General features: G+C 37.1%; 1 protein-coding gene across 1 annotated transcript; it reads left to right on the top strand.

The window, feature by feature from the left end:
- Window positions 1-298: 298 nt before the first annotated feature.
- LOC121491793 (60S acidic ribosomal protein P0-like) lies at window positions 299-5,312 on the top strand. Its single transcript, XM_041756957.1, has 2 exons — window positions 299-444; window positions 4,638-5,312. The coding sequence occupies exons 1-2, from the start codon at window positions 299-301 to the stop codon at window positions 5,284-5,286; spliced, it is 795 nt and encodes a 264-aa protein (XP_041612891.1). The 3' UTR covers window positions 5,287-5,312.
- The last annotated feature ends 12,366 nt before the right edge of the window (window positions 5,313-17,678 follow it).

A 17,678-nucleotide genomic window follows, 5' to 3' on the forward strand; every position in this document is an offset into this window, starting at 1 on the left:
CACCTGTTATGTGGCGTGGCTCCAGAGCTCTCTCTACCCCAGGGCCCTGCAACAGCCAGAGGCGGCTGTGCTCTGTTTCCTTTGAGAGAGGTAGCCCCGAGAGCGTGGGTCCAGGGGTTCAGGGCCCTGGATCCCAGGGTGCAGAGGCAGACAAAGTCGGATATCCTGGTTCCCCAGGACAGGTGGAGGTGGGGAGGGCACAGGACAGAGAGGACTCTCCCACGGGGCACTCCCAGGCTGTGCAGATCAGTGCCCCACCCCCATTCACCCAGCAGCATCTAGGCTGAGGAATAGTCCAATGAGGACTGGGAGCTGCAGGCAGGTGGTTACTGGAGGAGCTGACTCCAGAGCTGGAGACCTGGCCACCACCAGTGGTGTTGTTCTTCCTGGTGTCACCGTGTGCCTGGGAGGGACAGGGCCACCAGGGAACAGGGACCTCATGGTGTAAACAGCTCCCACTGAGCCGGGCACCCAGCAGGGGTGAGGCATCGCCCCCAGGTACACACACCTGAGAATCAGCACAGCAGGTCCCTCCCTCAGAAGACCAGCTGGAAGGACACGTGAAGAGCAAGTTCTGGACCACGCAACACTGGAAAGCTCCAGGACTGAGGGAAAACAGTATACAGAGGGTCCTTTTTTTGTTTTCTTTTTTTTTTTTCATTATGACTCATTATCAGGTTAAAAATTTCTAATATTTCTTTTCTTTTCCCACTGTAACTACAATATTTTACCAACTCTTTGTTTTTAACTTTTTCCTTTTTGGCTTTCATATTTCTACAATTGCATGTCTTAGATATATTTTTCACTTCTGAATTCCCTTCAACATAATCAATTTACTTTTGGTAGATATATGAGTTATGGGTTCTGCTTTTTGTTTTCTCTGTCTTGTTCTGTTTCACACTGGTGGAAGTTAGTACCTTCTAACACATGACCAAAATACACCCAGAACCAAGTGGAAAACCATGTTGGTTCATTCCGTAGGATTGTATTCTCTCTTCCTTCCCATTCTGCCCCCCTCTTTTATCTTGTTTATGTTTTTGTGCTAAATGTTGGGTCTTTATGTAAGTTTTGCTGGTTTATATTACATTGGGATTGAACATCTTCTAACATACAGAACAAAATACACTCAGAACCAAGAGGATCACCCTTTAGGTCCCTTCAGGAAATCTACATTCTCTATACCACCATTCCTCCTCCCCAATTTTTTTCTTCTTTGTTTTTGGTTATTTTTATTACTTTCCTTTAAAATTTGTTTTTTACTTTAGTGATCCTTTTATTTTATTCTGTTCTTCTTTTTCTTTCTTTTATTTTGTGGTTTCTGACCTCTTTAGAATCATTTAGGGTGTATTTTACTCAGGTCATGGTTGATAGTCTTGAATCAGCTCGCTCATACAGCCAGTCTTCACTGGAAAAAATAACTAGAAGAAAGAACTCACCACAGAAGAAAGAACCAGAAACAGTAATCTCTGCCAGAGTTACAGAATGTGGATTTAAATACGATGTCGGAAATTCAATTCAGAAGTACAATTATAAAGCTATTGATGGCTCTTGAAAAAAGTGTAAAGGACTCTAGAGACTTCACTACTGCAGAATTGAGATCTAATCAGGCCAAAATTAAAAATATTTTAACTAAGATGCAATCCGAAACTGGATGTCCCAACTGCTAGGGTTAATGACGTGGAAGAGAGAGTGAGTGACATAGAAGACAAGTTGATAGAAAGGAAGGAAGCTGAGGAAAAAAGAGAAAAACAATTAAGAACCCACAAGGACAGGATTTGGGAAATAAATGATAGCCTGAGAAGGAAGAATCTACGTAAAATTGGGGTTCCAGAAAAGGCTGAGAGAGAGGACCACAACATCTATTTGAACAAATCCTAGCTAAGAACTTCCCTAATCTGGGGAAGGAAACAAGCATTCAGATCCAAGAGATAAGAGAGGTCCCTCCCAAAATCAATAAAAACTATTCAACACCTCAACATTTAATAGTGAACCTTGCAAATTTCAAAAATAAAGAGAAAATTCTTAAAGCAGCAAGAGACAGAGATTCTTAACTTATATAGGGATAAAGATTAACAGCAGCCCTCTCCACAGAGACCTGGCTGGCCAGAAAGGGCTGGCAGGATCTATTAAGGGTCCTAAATGAGAAGAATATGCAGCCAAGAATACTCTAACTAGCAAGTCTCTCATTCAGAATAGAAGGAGAGATAAAGGGCTTCCAAGATAGGCAGAAACTGAAGGAATATGTGACCACCAAACTGACTCTGCAAGAAATATTAAGGGGGACCCTGGAAAAGAAAGAGGAAGCCCAAAGAAGTAATCCACAAAAACAGGGACTGAATAGGTATTATGATGACACTAAACTCATATCTTTCAAAAGTAACTCTGAACGTGAATGGGCTTAATGATCCATCAAAAGGTGCAGGGTTTCAGACTGGATAAAAAAGCAAGACCCATCTCTTTGCTGTCTACAAAGACTCATTTTAGACCTAAGGACACCTACAGCCTGAAAATAAAAGGTTGGAGAACCATTTACCATTCAAATGGTCCTCAAAAGAAAGCAGGGGTAGCCATCCTTATATCAGGTAAATTAGAGTTTATCTCAAAGACTGTAGTAAGAGAAGAAGAGGGACCTATATCATACTTAAAGGGTCTATCCAACAAGAGGACCTAACAATCATGAATATTTATGCCCCTAATGTGGGAGCTGCCAAGTATATCAATCAATTAATAACCAAAGTACAGAGATACTTAAATAATAATATATTAATAGTAGGAGACTTCAACCTGGCATTTTCTGCAAATGACAGATCTTCTAAGCAGAACATCATGAAAGAAAAAAGGGCCTTGAATGATACATTGGACCAAACAGATGCCACGGATATGTATAGAACAATGATATCATCCTAATGCAACTGAATACATGTTCTTCTCAAGCGCACATGGAATCTTCTCCAGAATAGACCACATACTGGGTCACAAATCAGGCTTCAACTGATGCCAAAAGATTGGAATTGTCCCTTGTGTATTTTCAGACCACAATGCTTTGAAACTAGAACTCAATCACAATAAGAAATTTGGAAGAAATTCAAACACATGAAGGTTAAAGATCATCCTACTAAAAGATGAATGGATCCTCTGTCTCTCTCACTGTGTCTCTCATGAATAAATAAATAATATCTTTAAAAGGGGGGGGGGATGCCTGGGTGGCTCAGCAGTCAAGCACCTGCCTTCAGCTCAGGGTGTGATCCTGGAGTCCCAGGATCGAGTCCCACATTGGGCTCCCTGCATGGAGCCTGCTTCTCCTTCTGCCTGTGTCTCTGCCTCTCTCTCTCTTTCTTTCTCTTTCTCTCGCTCTCTCTCTCTCTCTCTCTCATAAATAAATAAAATCTTTAATAAAAAAAAGATCAAGAACATGACAGGGATGTCCACTGCTATTCAACATAGTACTAGAAGTCCTAGCCTCAGCAATCAGGCAACAAAAATAAAAGGCACATGGATCAGAAGAATAAATTTTGTGAAAATGTCTATGCTACCCAGGGCAATTTATACATTCAATGCAATCCCTATCAAAATACCATGGACTTTCTTCACAGAACTGTAACAAATAATCAAGATTTGTATGGAATCAGATAAGACCCCAAATAGCCAGAGGAATATTGCAAAAGAAAGCCAGAGCCGGGGGCATCGCAATGCCAGATTTCAAGTTGTACTACAAAGCTGTGATCATCAAGACATTACAGTACTGGCACAAAAACAGACATATAGGTCCAAGGAACAGAACAGAGAACCCAGAAATGGGCCCTAAACTCTATGGTCAACTAATATTTAACAAAGCAGGAAAGACTATCCACTGGAAAAAGGACAGTGTCTTCAATAAATGGTGTTGGGAAAACTGGACAGTCACATGCAGAAGAATGAAACTGTACCAATCTCTTACACTAGACACAAAGATAAACTCAAAATGGTTGAAAGATCTAAATGTGAGACAAGAATCCATCAAAATCCTAGAGGAGAACACAGGCAACAAAAGCAAAAAATGAACTATTGGGACTTCATCAAGATAAAAACTATTGCACAGCAAAAGAAACAGTCAACAAAACTAAAAGAAAAAAAAAACCCTTCTTTTAGAGATTCTAAAAGGTTCATTTTGCAACAATATCACAAACTTTCAAAAACCATAGGATATTTTATAATTAGATGTTTATCATATGTCAAATAATAGTATATGGAAAACTATACTTTCAGAAATTTTTAAATATTAAAAACCTAAAAGATAGTCACTGTTTTGATAACTAGTTTTTGTATATGAAAAGACAAGAAAATTCTTGTACAAACTTGTGGTATTTATTTAATGAAAAAGTATTTAGAGGGAATAAGTTAGCCATAAATTTACATTAAAAATTACATATATCACTAGGCATTTTATGTTGTACAGGTCCAATTCAAGAGTTTTAAAAAAGATATAGTGTCAATCCAACAAAGGTAGAAATGAGAATTGTATCAAATATAATGGAGTGTAGAAAAACAGACATAAAGACATAAAACTAATGTCTTATCAAAATTGATATAATAGATCTTCTGAAATACTGTGCAGACACATGAATACTAAATAAATAAGAGATTTTCAAAACTTGTAGAAATTACCATAAGGTTCCTGCTGCTGCCCGAGCTGGTGCCATAGCTCCATATGAAGTCACTGTGCCAGCCCAGAACACAGGTCTGGGGCCCGAGAAGACCTCTTTCTTCCAGGCTTTAGGCATTACCACTAAGATCTCTAGGGGCACCATTGAGATCTTGAGCGATGTGCAGCTGATTAAGACCGGAGACAAAGTAGGAGCCAGCGAAGCCACACTGCTCAACATGCTGAACATCTCCCCCTTCTCCTTTGGGCTGATCATCCAGCAGGTGTTTGATAATGGCAGCATCGACAACCCTGAAGTGCTTGACATCACAGAGGAAACTCTGCATTCTCGCTTCCTGGAGGGTGTCCGCAACGTTGCCAGCGTATGTCTGCAGATAGGTTACCCGACTGTTGCATCAGTGCCCCATTCTATCATCAATGGATACAAGCGGGTCCTGGCTTTGTCTGTGGAAACTGATTACACCTTTCCACTTGCTGAAAAGGTCAAGGCCTTCTTGGCTGATCCATCTGCATTTGTGGCTGCTGCTCCTGCGGCTGCTGCCACCACTGCTGCACCTGCTGCTGCCGCAGCCCCAGCCAAGGTTGAAGCAAAGGAAGAGTCGGAGGAATCGGACGAGGTTATGGGATTTGGTCTCTTTGACTAATCACCAAAAAGCAACCAATTCAGCCAAGTTTATTTGTGAAACAAGGAAATAAAGGCTCACTTCTCTTAAAAAAAAATGGGAGAAGAGATTTGCAAATGACCTATCGGATAAAGGGCTAGTATCCAAGATCTATAAAGAACTTGTTAAACTCAGCAGCAAAGAAACAAACAACCCAATCATGAAATGGATAGGAGACAGGAACAGAAATTTCACTGAGGAAGACACAGACATGGCCAACAAGCACAGGAGAAAATGCTCTGCATCACTGGCCATCAGGGAAATACAAATCAAAACCACAATGAGATACCACCTCACACCAGTCAGAATGGGGAAAATTAACAAGGCAGGAAACCACACATGTTGGAGAGGATGCGGAGAAAGGGGAACCCTCTGCACTGTTGGTGGGAATGTGAACTGGTGCAGCCACTCTGGAAAACTGTGTGGAGGTTCCTCAAAGAGTTAAAAATAGACCTGCCCTATGACCCAGCAATTGAACTACTAGGTATTTACCACAAAGATACAGATGCGGTGAAATGCCGGGACACCTACATCCCAATATTTATAGCAGCAATGTCCACAATAGCCAAACTGTGGAAGGAGCCACAATGTCCTTCGACAGATGAATGGATAAAGAAGCTGTGGTCCATATATACAAAGGAATATTCCTCAGCCATCAGAAGAGATGAATACCCACCATTTGCTTTGATGTGGTTGGAACTGGAGGGTATTGAATGAAATAAGTCAATCGGAGAAGGACAATCATCATATGGTTTCACTCATATGTGGAATAGAAGAAATAGTGAAAAGGGATTATAAGGGAAAAAGGGGAACTGAATGGGAAAAATTAGAGAGGGAGACAAACCATGAGAGACTCCTAACTCTGGGAAACTAATAAATGGTTCCGATGGGGAGGAAAGTGGGGGGATGGGGTAACTGGGTGACGGGCACTAAGGAGGGCACTTGATGTTATACTATATATTAGCAAATTGAATTTATATTTAAAAAAGGTAAAATAAAAATAAATAAAAATAAATTTAAAAAATATTACCCCCCAAAAAAGGATGATTATTATCCGTCCTCTAATAACAGATTGGTTTTATCCATCTTGGTACTTTACATTAATGCAAACATGATTATGTTTGGCTTCTTTCCCTCAACATTACCCTAGTGAAACCCATCCATGTTGTTGCATATAGTTCTGACTAATTCCTATTATCACTGTTTGGGAAGCCATTATGTAAATATTCCATAAAATATTAATCCATTGAGTTAAATTGATGGACACTGTTTCCAATTGGGACTGGAATTATAAAGAAGGCTACAAACCAAAACAAAACAAGAACTAAAGTGAGAGAAATGCTATGAACATTCCAGCAAAAGGTTTAAGCCAAACAGATAGAATTTGATTGAACATGCATGTAGAACTGGAATTTCTACGTCATACGTGGTATCTCTTTAGCTCAATTAATTAATGCTAGAGTTCTTAAGAGCATGTGTACCAATTGAGCGTGCCATCACAATGTCTGAGAGGACCAGCTCCTCATGAAGATCTGCAATTTTCCTTGTTGTTTGGTCATTCTGAAAGATGTAGAGTGGTGTCTGTGGTTTTACCTAATTTCCCCTTAAGAACAATAAAAATGATGGGTTTTTATGTGCTTAGTAGCCATCTCCTTTTGAAGTCTTTTGCCACTTTTCCTCCTAGGTTTTCAGTATTTTTCTTACTAACATGTAGGTATTTTGTTAAGTATTCTGGATAGCAAAACATTTGCTGGATGTATTTTAAGTAACTTTTCTGCCAGCTGCTTTTTACCTTTTTGGCATCTTTTAATAAACAGAAGGACATATTTTCACATAGTACTAATTATTTTTTTCTCTTCTTCATAGTGATTTTGTATCTTGTTGGTGTATTTTGTGTCCTGTTAAACACATTTTCCTATTCCATGGAATATATTCCAGTATGCTTTCCATTAAAACACACGGTTTCAACTTTTACAGGTAAACCTGCAATCCCCTTGGAATTAATTTTTGTGTATGATGTGGGGTAGGTGACTAAGTTGGAAAAAAACCTCAGTCTTCTACCTACATGGGGACATAGTGTGTCTTTCCCCTATGTGTCTCCTTCCTCACCCACACCGAACACTGCCCTTCTGACACTTCTGATCACCATGGTGTGGCCAGGTTTTCCTTCCTCCAACCAAACAATTATCTGTGACACCAGCTGGTTGTCCTACGATTTTACTCAGTTCTAACTTGTGTTTCTTCTCTATCTGGTTTCAATACTTTCCCCTTAAATTTAGCTTTCATAAATCTGATTGTGATGCTTCTTTCTGTGTATTTCTTCAGACTGATCCTGGTAGGAGTACAAACCTTCTAGAATCTGTAAGCTGATGTCTGCTGCTAAATTTGAGGTTTTCACCTGTTACTTCTTTGAATGCTTTTTCAGATCCACGCTCTTTTCTTCTTCTAGGACACCAGTGTTCAAAACATAGACAGTTTATTGGCATTCCACAAGTTCCTGAGTCTGTGTTCATTTTTTTCAATATATTTTTCAATATACTTTATCTCCATTGTTCAATCTGGATTTTTTTTTTTTATGATTTATCATCAAATACACTTGACTTTTTCCCTGTCATCTACACTCTGGTAATCACATTTTCTTATTTAAGTTATTGTATTTTTCACTTCTGAAATTCCCATTTGGCTTTTCTTTACATCTTCTATTTCCTTTTTTAGAATTCCTGTTTTTTTTTTTTTCATTTTTCCAGGTGTTTTTGTAATTGTTTCTGGAACTATGTTTGTGACTATCCCCTTACAATCCATGTCAGAAAATTCTAACATCTATGTCATCCCAGTCTTGAGATCTGTTGTCATTTCTTCTCTGAGGTAAGACTTCTCTCATTCCTGGCATAATGAACGATTTTCTGCTGTATGGTGGAAATTTTAGGTTTATGTTACAAGACCCTGGTTGTTATTTATTTTAGCAATCAGTAAGTCTTTAGCTTCAGAAAACATGCCCTGCCCAGTTCTCTGGGCCATACTGCAAACACCAATGTAATTTTCAAAGCCTTTGCTGTGCTATTCTGGTCTTTCTTGAGTATGTGCCACCCAGAGGTCAATGTGCAAACTAGAAGAATTCCACACTCTAGTTCACTTCTCAGACCTCTCACACAGTTAATTAGGGTTGGTTCATGCAGACACAGCTAGGTCGTGGTTGTGATCAGATCTTAATGTTCAAACTTTAAAGTGCTTTTCTCCAGTTTATCCTTCTGTCTTTTCCCACCTAGTACTAGTTGGAGGGGAAGGCTGGATGCCTCATTACTGAATGGGGACAGAATTCAGGTTTTCATCCATTGTCCCTGCAGCCAGGTTCCATAATGTATTTACAAAGAAAAAGAAATATAACTTTGAAAATGTAATAGGATGTTTTCAACATTTTATAATAATATACAAAATGAACATTACAATTTTATATCAAATTAAGGTTAATTATCTCATGTGAACTGTATTAAAACATTAATGATATTAAAATATTCAATTATGACTTACAGAAAAGTAAAAAGGTAGCAAAAAGTTACAGCAACTTTTGAAAAGACACCTTTGTTATACAGAGACATTTTAAAATCAAATGTCCAGAAATGTTCCCATTTCAGTTTTATTGGAAAAATATATACAATTAATAAAAATTTGAATATCTGCATACTTCAAGTATTGAAAAACCTTCCAAGTAAAGAGTGTGGATTTTGGATTGAATTTTTAAGAGTAAAAATTATAATAATTTAGTATTTTCTTGAAATGTTTTTGTGTCTAATTTTGGTTCCTATTATTAGTCTTTGGGTTAATAAATTAAAGCAGAATTTTTTTGAAGTAAATCATATATAGGATCAAATAGTGAGGAGAAAAATACAATGCAACAAGACCTCAATATTCCTAAATCCTGTAAGTACAGAATCTTGACTTTCAGGGCTGTACATTCCATCTAGAAAACTAATCTCTGGTAAACTCCTACTCATTTTAAGGCAAATAGCAAGAGTCAGACATGAATCCTTTAGAAACATCTAACAATCATCTATTATATAATTTACCATTGTGTAATAGATTGCTATAAAGTATGTATAAAGTATTTTCCCATCTGATTCCCCAGTAGAGCATAAATTCCTAAGGGCAACTCCCTTGTCTTATTCATCTCTCAATTTGCAGGACCCAGTCAATGTCTGAAAAAAAAATAAACAAAAACAAAAAACAAAACTGCTTGTTGGATGAATGAACACATGAATAAATTTGTCCATGTTTTTACAAACAGTAGGATTTCCTTTTCTTAAGGCTGATAATACTGATTATATGTGTATACTATGTTATTTATCCTTTTATCTATCAATGGACACCTGAGTTATTTCTACACCTTATCTCCTATGTCTAATGCTGCAATGTAAATGGGAGTGCAGATATATCAAGATACTTTTTTCATTTTTTTAAAATTTTACTTATTTATTCATAGAGTCGCAGAGAGAGGGGTTGGGCAGAGGCACAGGCAGAGGGAGAAGCAGGCTCTATACAGAGCCTCAACACAGGACTCAATCCCAGGTCTCCAGGATCACGCCCTGGGCTAAGGGCGGTGCTAAACCACTGAGCCACCCGCGCTGCCCCTTTTTTTCATTTTTTTTAGAGATTATACCCAGAAGTGGGACTGCTGGTTCTTTCTGAGTTCTATTTTCAATTTTTTGAGGAACCTCCATACTGTTTTCAATATCAGCTGTACCATTTTCCATTTCCATGAACAGGGTGTAAGGATTCCAATTTCTCCATATGCTCATCAACATTATTTTTTGATAATAGATACACCAACAAGTGTGAGGTGATAGTTCATTGTGGTCTTGATGAGCATTTCCTTGATGAGTAGTGATGTTGGGCTCATTTCATAAAACCTCCCAGGAAAAACAAGCCCAGGACTAAAAAGGCTCCACTGATGAATTCTACCAAAATTTAAGAGAAATAAATGCTAATCTTCTCAAACTCTTCCAAAAAGTTCAAGAGAACATTTCTAAACTTATTTTACGAGGGCAGCATTAATCTGATACCAAAACTAGATAGAAAAGAAAACTATAGGCCAATATATCTGATGAACATAAATGCCACAAATCCTCAACAAAATACTAACAATTCAATAGCACATTAAAAGAATCATATGTTATCATCAACTGGGATTTATTCTTGGGATGCAAAGATGGTTCAACATATGCAGATCAATTACTGTGATATATCACATTAACAGAATAAAGGACAAAAATCATGTGATCATCTCAACAGATATAGGAAAACCATTTGACAAAGTTAAATAGCATTTTATAATAAAAAGTTCTCAACAAATATAGAAGGAATGCACCTCAACATAATAAAGTCTATATATGACAGGCCCACAGCTCACATGAGACTAAACAGTGAAAATCTAAAAAGCTACCACACAGCAAAGGAAACAATCAATAGAATGAAAAGACAATCTGTGGAATAGAAAATATTTGCAAACCTTATATCTGATAAGCAGTCAGTATCAAAACACATGAGGAACTTCTGCATCTTAATAGTAAAAAAATAATTAACCCGATTTATCAAATAACCTGATTTATTTGTTAAAATGGGTTAAGGATTTGAATAGACATTTCTTCAAAGTTTACATGGACTCCTGATTGTCCAAGGACCTGCTTGGACCAAAAGCCTAACAGCAAACATGTTGCAATAAGAGAACTGAAAAACTCATATACTTCGGGGCTTGTCTTCCTCCTGTGCCTGGGAACACTGAGACTGTCCTCATATGAATAAGCCCAGACAAGCTTATTGGAGACATGCAACCCAATCACCTCTAGCAATTCAGAGGACAGCCAGTAGTAACTAACAGCACTAACCATAAGGTATGTGAGCCAAGCCATAGTAAACCAATCAGTCCCCAGGTGACCCACAAGCTTACTGCAATTGCATTAGTGAGTCCAACTGAAACCATCAGAGGAGCCTACTATCTGAGGCTGACCCGTAGTGCTAAACAACAGGAAAGTGAGCTAACATATAATTATTGTTTTAAGCCAATAAGTTTGGGGAGGTTTGTTATATAGCAACAAGCCGGCTATATAATGGTAATATGTTACATAGTACATATATGGCATATATAACTCAAGTAATAAACACAATGCCTATAAACTAATAATCCATTTTAGTTATTGTTATTGCTTTTACTTATACATTTCTATATAGCAATTTTTGTGGTGGGTTTTTAAACCAGAAACTTTATGAAAATGAAAAGGATTTGCTGAGAAATACATGGTCCCCCTTCTTCAATGATAAATATGTAGTTATTACAGGTATTGCATTACGTGTACTAGGACAGTCACCTCATAGACATCTTTATGCACATGTGTCAGTCTGTGTATATTTATATATATAACTATATAAACGGACATTTTTAGCATTCCCTATATATGCTTCCATGATAATGCTTACATGTATACCTAAGAGAATATTTTCAATGCTTCGCAGATCCTCTTCTATGTACTCAGCGTTGTTCTATTAAAAAGAGATGCTTTGGGATCCCTGGGTGGCGCAGCGGTTTGGCGCCTGCCTTTGGCCCAGGGCGCGATCCTGGAGACCCGGGATCGAATCCCATATCGGGCTCCCGGTGCATGGAGCCTGCTTCTCCCTCCACCTGTGTCTCTGCCTCTCTCTCTCTCTGTGACTATAATAAATAAATAAAAATTTAAAAAAATGCCTAAAAAGAGATGCTTTTTCAAATTATTTCATTGTAATGTCCAGTAATAGCCTCCTTTTAACCCCCAGCAATACGAGAATGTTTAACACAGAAGGTCACTATTTTAAATCTTCATTCTTACTAGAATCTAAAATGCTCATTATAAGCAGTATAATCTGAATTTTAAGATAGTACCTTGTCTTAATTTGACAGGTAGAGGGTGTCTTTCTTCAACTAACACCAATTTAATTAGAGGTTAAAAGAAAAAAATATTAATTGAATTATATCTTTGCCAGTCATAAATGTGTCATGGTAGATTGGGACACATCCAAGCTCTCCATTCTAAGGGAAGGTCAATAAAATTTTTTGCAAAAGAAGTTAAAATTTAGTTGAACTAAAAAATATTGACAGAATCTTCCACTCTACAAAGAGTCAGTATATTTCAGGCAAAAAACATCCCTACCCAAAGGCAGAATAAAGTAGAAAATGATCCCATTTGACCTATTAGCCCTTTTATTTATTAATATATTTACTATAACAAATAAATTTCTTTCTAAATATGTACATTTTGAGCACTTTATATATAACTATAGTCTTTCCTAGCCTTATTGGTAAAATTGTACTGAAGAGAAATCTCATCACATATAATTAGAATATGGTGCATTCTGGGCTAAAGATGATTATAAATAGTCTTGCAAATAGTCCTGCCTTGTTTTGAAAGAAGTTGCATTGACAGTTGAATTGAAAATGGGTGAGGAAGCTCATCTGTGCTACCTGAAACTTATTTTCTGAAGCAGCTGGGAGCCAAGAAACATGTGTAAGATGTCACAAACTTCAGGGGCACACAAAGCAGGTCATTTAATTAGTCCTATTTAAAGTTTAATTATAGAATCACCACTCTACTTGTTTTGAAAGGGGAGAAGGAGAGAGAGAGAAAAAAAAAAAGCTCAGTATTTCTAAAGCTAAGTGTAGAATTTTATGTTCCAGTCGTCAAACCTTACTACCGAAAGTTGCCTCCACGAACTCCCATAAAGTATTAAATACCGTAAGCTTGGGTTGGTTCTACTTTGACAGCTAGAACCAAGAGACATTATTTCTCAGCTTCTTGAACCATTTCAGTATGGCTGAGCTCACGCTGTCCATGGTGAATTATTAGAAGTCATACCCTGTGCTCAGTTTCAAAGAAAAATGTTCATTTCACCCAAACTCAGTACCATTGCTTTGTTTCGTTTTTAGTTTTTATAGCATCTAACAGATTTTGTCATCTGGAAATTTATATTGCTGCAAAATTGGCAGAAAAGTACTAAGAAAAGACTGTATGAGGCAGTTTAAAGAAACTCTGAATGATGCAAAGCTCAATCAAAGGAGGGCACATGAAGCCTCGCTCATTTACTACCTTAGTCACAACTATTTAAAATTTGCATTCACAAATCCCAAAGACAGTGGCCCATCTCACATACACAAAAAGAGAGCAACATGGTTAGTCCCTTCCCATATCATTCATAGGAGTGGTTAACATAATGGAAATATAAAAATTGAAACAAAAATTACATGTAATATGAAAGTATTACACACACAGTTGGGAAGGGACTGACTTTATAGTAAAAGGTCAGCCCCTATTTCAGTAAAGATAACACACCAATTACTTATAAAGATTCATTGTTATGCTGTGACATTAGACAGGCTTTTCAAGTAGGCACAATTCATTCTTTCCTTCAGCTAATATGATGCATGGAGGAGCTATTTCATGCTAAGTGCTGTGCAAAACACAGAAGACACTGCAGTGAACAGAACATGAGCCTGATCCTTGCACTGCTTATGGTTCAATATAAAAATGAAAGGAAGCTATATTTCATATGCCAAATTTGATCAGTTGTTTGTGATGTCTAGAGTGACATATCCCATTCCTGGTCTAGTAACTTTCAATAAAAAAGGAAAGAAAGAGAGGGAAAGGAGGAGGAGAAAAGGAAAACAAGAAGATATAAAAGGATACTACATCTGAATTGTAAGTAAGTAAATCCCTGATAATGTGATGACTCTTAGTGTCTGTCCATATGGTGAAGAAAAATCATACTGGCCCTGCCTACCTCCCTTGATTATAGAAATCTGGTAAAATATATGAAATGTTTCAACTCAAAACGCCTATACTCCATTTAGTAGTATTATGATATTTTATAAGTGAACAGAGACGCATGCTGGCTAGCTAGGATGCATTAACCCATATGTTTGATTGAGAATTTATTATTCTCTTTTATAAAGAGTGATTGCACTTCCCTTGGTTCAGAAAGGGCCAGTTTTCCTATTTTACAGGCCCTGGAGGGGAAAAAGGTTCATGGAAACAAAATGAGGCAGAATAAAATTTTTAAATGGTCTATTTCTTCCCTATTTTGCCCATTATAAAAGAAAACCTAATATTTTATGCAATGCCATGGTCTGAATATATGAGATCATTTAAATGCTTGAAACATTGATTCAACACATTTATTCTTTCATTCATTAAATGAATATTTATTGCAAACCTACTGTGTTAGTAACTAAGTAAAATGCAAAATAAACTTAAGACAGTTTCTTGCTCTCTGGGATACCTGGTTTGCAAACCAATCCAGATTTTTATGTCAGGAAACCAAGGTCAAACTGTGGCTCTATGGCAGAGTGTTCTGATCAAGGTTTGCAAGCAGAGGACAGAACTATTCTAGCTTGACAATGTTTCAGGCATAATCTCTGGCAGGTTATTTCATCTCTGTAAGACTCAGACTCTTCCAAACGGAGGATAAATGCAAATGTCAAGGAAAATAATACTAATACATATCTTAAAGGGTTGTTGTCAAAATTAAATGAGGTAATAGATGTAAAATGCTTTGCTCAGTATTTGACATGCATTAAGTACTTGATAAATGTTAGTTATTACTTTTATATTATGTCAAGCACATATTTAATCTTTTATTCTTCTTTGTAAAAAGGACCACTCTTCTCAAATTAAGTATAATAAGTGAAGACAAGAAAAGATTCAGGATAATGTGAAATACTAGAAATACTTTATGTATAGTTTCATTTCTATGATTTTGTCAGCTGTGAAAACTTGGGAAAATAACAGGACTTTATTTGCTTCCTCTTTTAATAAATAGCATAATAAAAAACAAATCTCCAAGGTTGGAGAAAAAGTCAATGACATAAGGTAGACAACCGGAAAGCCTCTTAAGAAAAACATGGTGTTAAAAAAAAAGGAAAAAGAAAAAAGAAAAAAAGAAAAGAAAAACATGTTTGAGAAAATGCTTATCTAAATATTTTGCAGTAGATGAGATGTTAATGATAGGAATCTAAGCCTTGTTCCCCTTCCCCAAATCATCTTTGTGAGAACATGAGAACTTCTATTTACTACTGAGAAATACCTACATTTAGTTCTAAGAAGAAAGAAAAGGAGAAAAAAATGGGAGACCAAGAATTGATAGACAAAAGAAAGAATCTGAGATGTAAATACAGTATTTACATTTTTAGATAATGCTGCTGTTTTTTGTTGTTTTTGTTGCTGTTAAAAACATTTTCAGTGCCCTCAACTCTTCCTATTTTAGTGCGGAGACTGCACAACTCTGTGGCCCTTTAATTGATTTTAGATTTCTCAGGTTGTCATGCTTTCATGTGGTGATGATGCAAAAAATAGTGGGAAACAGAAATCTACACATTTTGAAATGTATAGCTTGATTCATGTATTGATTGAATCTAGTTTACCTAATAACAAAATAGTGCCTTGCAAAGGGACATTCAATCAATTCCTGCTTTGTCTTTATGCTGTCAAATAATGAGCTTACCTTTCTCGCACAATGCCCAAATAGAAATATTAATTTAAAAACAGTTCTATGCACTTGTAAAATGCTTATGCCATTAATAAATAATAAATAAATAACCAGTATCGTCTCTAAATTAAAACTTTTGCCTAAGACTTTGGAAACATACTTGTTAGAATTTTCCCATCATCTCACAATAGACTAGTAGAGCTGACCCTCCCTCCTGCCCCAAACATGTTCATATAACTTAAAATTGCCTCCCTGAAAAGACCATCTCTGAAAACGACCTTCCTCTTGAAATATAACTTTGGAATTCCACATTCACAAACTAAAATTTAAGTGAACAATAAAGGAAACTATGATGTTGGAACAAAATTGGAAACACCAGTATCCACTCACGATTTTAAAATGAGTCTTTCTAGATCTGTACAATAAAATTAGCTAGTACAGATATCATCCTACCAGCATAAACCTGATATAATGTCTTTGTTCCCCAGATTATCATTTTCCACCAAAGGAACCATGACTTTCTCCTTGAAATAGTGGTTGATTTCTCATTTGGGGGCAGGAAAGATACAGGTGACACTGGCATATCTCATTTTAGCCTAATGCAAGGAATTTTAACATGGTCGCATCAAGAAACACAAAAACTTAGGCAGAAAGGGTTGATAGTGATCAGACTGTAACAATTAATTTTAAAGATAAGAATAATGATTGCAATAAACTAAGACATATTTAATCCATAAACTGCATAAGCCTCTAAAGAGACCACAAATATAAAAGTTACTTACAGTATTTATTGTCAATTTTTTAAATTACAATAAATCTTTAGATTTAACTTCTGGTTTTGTATGTGTTGAGACTTGATATCATTGTTACGTGGTAATGAAGTTACAGGGGAAGACAGCCATAAGGTCGTCTCACCTATGGATCCTTGTACCAGTATCATAGGCAGCGTATTGAGCAGGCATAAGAGAGTCCTACTCTGTAATTTGATGACATCCCAAATTTCTCCCCTACTAAAATGCTCCAAGAGCACCTTTCCTGAAAGTTTCACTGGAGGCTTATTCTGGTGGTGACATTTATTTTCCATTTGGAGTCTAATGGAGCAAAATCCTCTAAAACTTAGTTCTTCAGAACGCAACCTGAGTGCTATTCAGATATAAGTATGCAATTGGACCAAAGATATTTTAATACTTTGCTCATGAGCAAATGGCAGTGTTCTACAATACGCTTATTCAAACTACACATACTAATTTTTCTCTTATTTCATCAGTGGAAAATGAGGGTCTTTTAAGATTTTATTTATTTATTCATGAGAGAGACAGAGAGAGAGGCAGAGACACAGGTAGAGGGAGAAGCAGGCTTCCTCTGGGGATCCCGAGGCTTTTTTTTTTTTTTTTTTTTTTAGTTTGCCCCTATTGCTTTATTTGGTGTTTTATACAAGTGACTAAATAGAGTAACAAAAGCAGCTACGTGGGCCCCCAAGACCAAACACCCCAGGTTCCTCTGATTGTTGGCTAGAGTGCCTACCCCCTTCCTCCTCCCAGGGTACCACTGACTGACCCCCACCCCACTCAGGGCTCAGCTGACAAGGCAGACAGAGTGGGAGATCACATTTTGGGGCTAGAAGAAAGGGCCCAGGGGACAAGGATTCTTCATATAAAAATGGAAATGTCTACTAAAAAAAGAGTCCAAAAAATGTATGAAAGTCTATTTCAAATCCCCCAGAAGTCTTACAAAAACAGTAAAGCTAAAAATAACCAAAGGTCCCTTGTACACCCCCGAGGGAAAGAGGAGGAACCAGGCACTGTTTGTGAGAGTCACAGTGGCAATGACCCCAGCAGGTGGCTAAGCCCAGGCCCCAGAGGCGTAATGCG

Source organism: Vulpes lagopus, chromosome 5, assembly GCF_018345385.1.
Source record: "Vulpes lagopus strain Blue_001 chromosome 5, ASM1834538v1, whole genome shotgun sequence".
Classification (NCBI taxonomy): domain Eukaryota; kingdom Metazoa; phylum Chordata; class Mammalia; order Carnivora; family Canidae; genus Vulpes; species Vulpes lagopus.

What these genes read in the sequence shown, in the direction of transcription:
- LOC121491793 (XM_041756957.1), top strand. Translation starts at nt 299, where the DNA reads ATGAGGACTGGGAGCTGCAGGCAGGTGGTTACTGGAGGAGCTGACTCC. An exon ending in GGGAACAGGGACCTCATGGT is followed by an intron (nt 445 to 4,637) that starts GTAAACAGCTCC and finishes CAAAACTTGTAG; the next exon opens with AAATTACCATAAGGTTCCTG.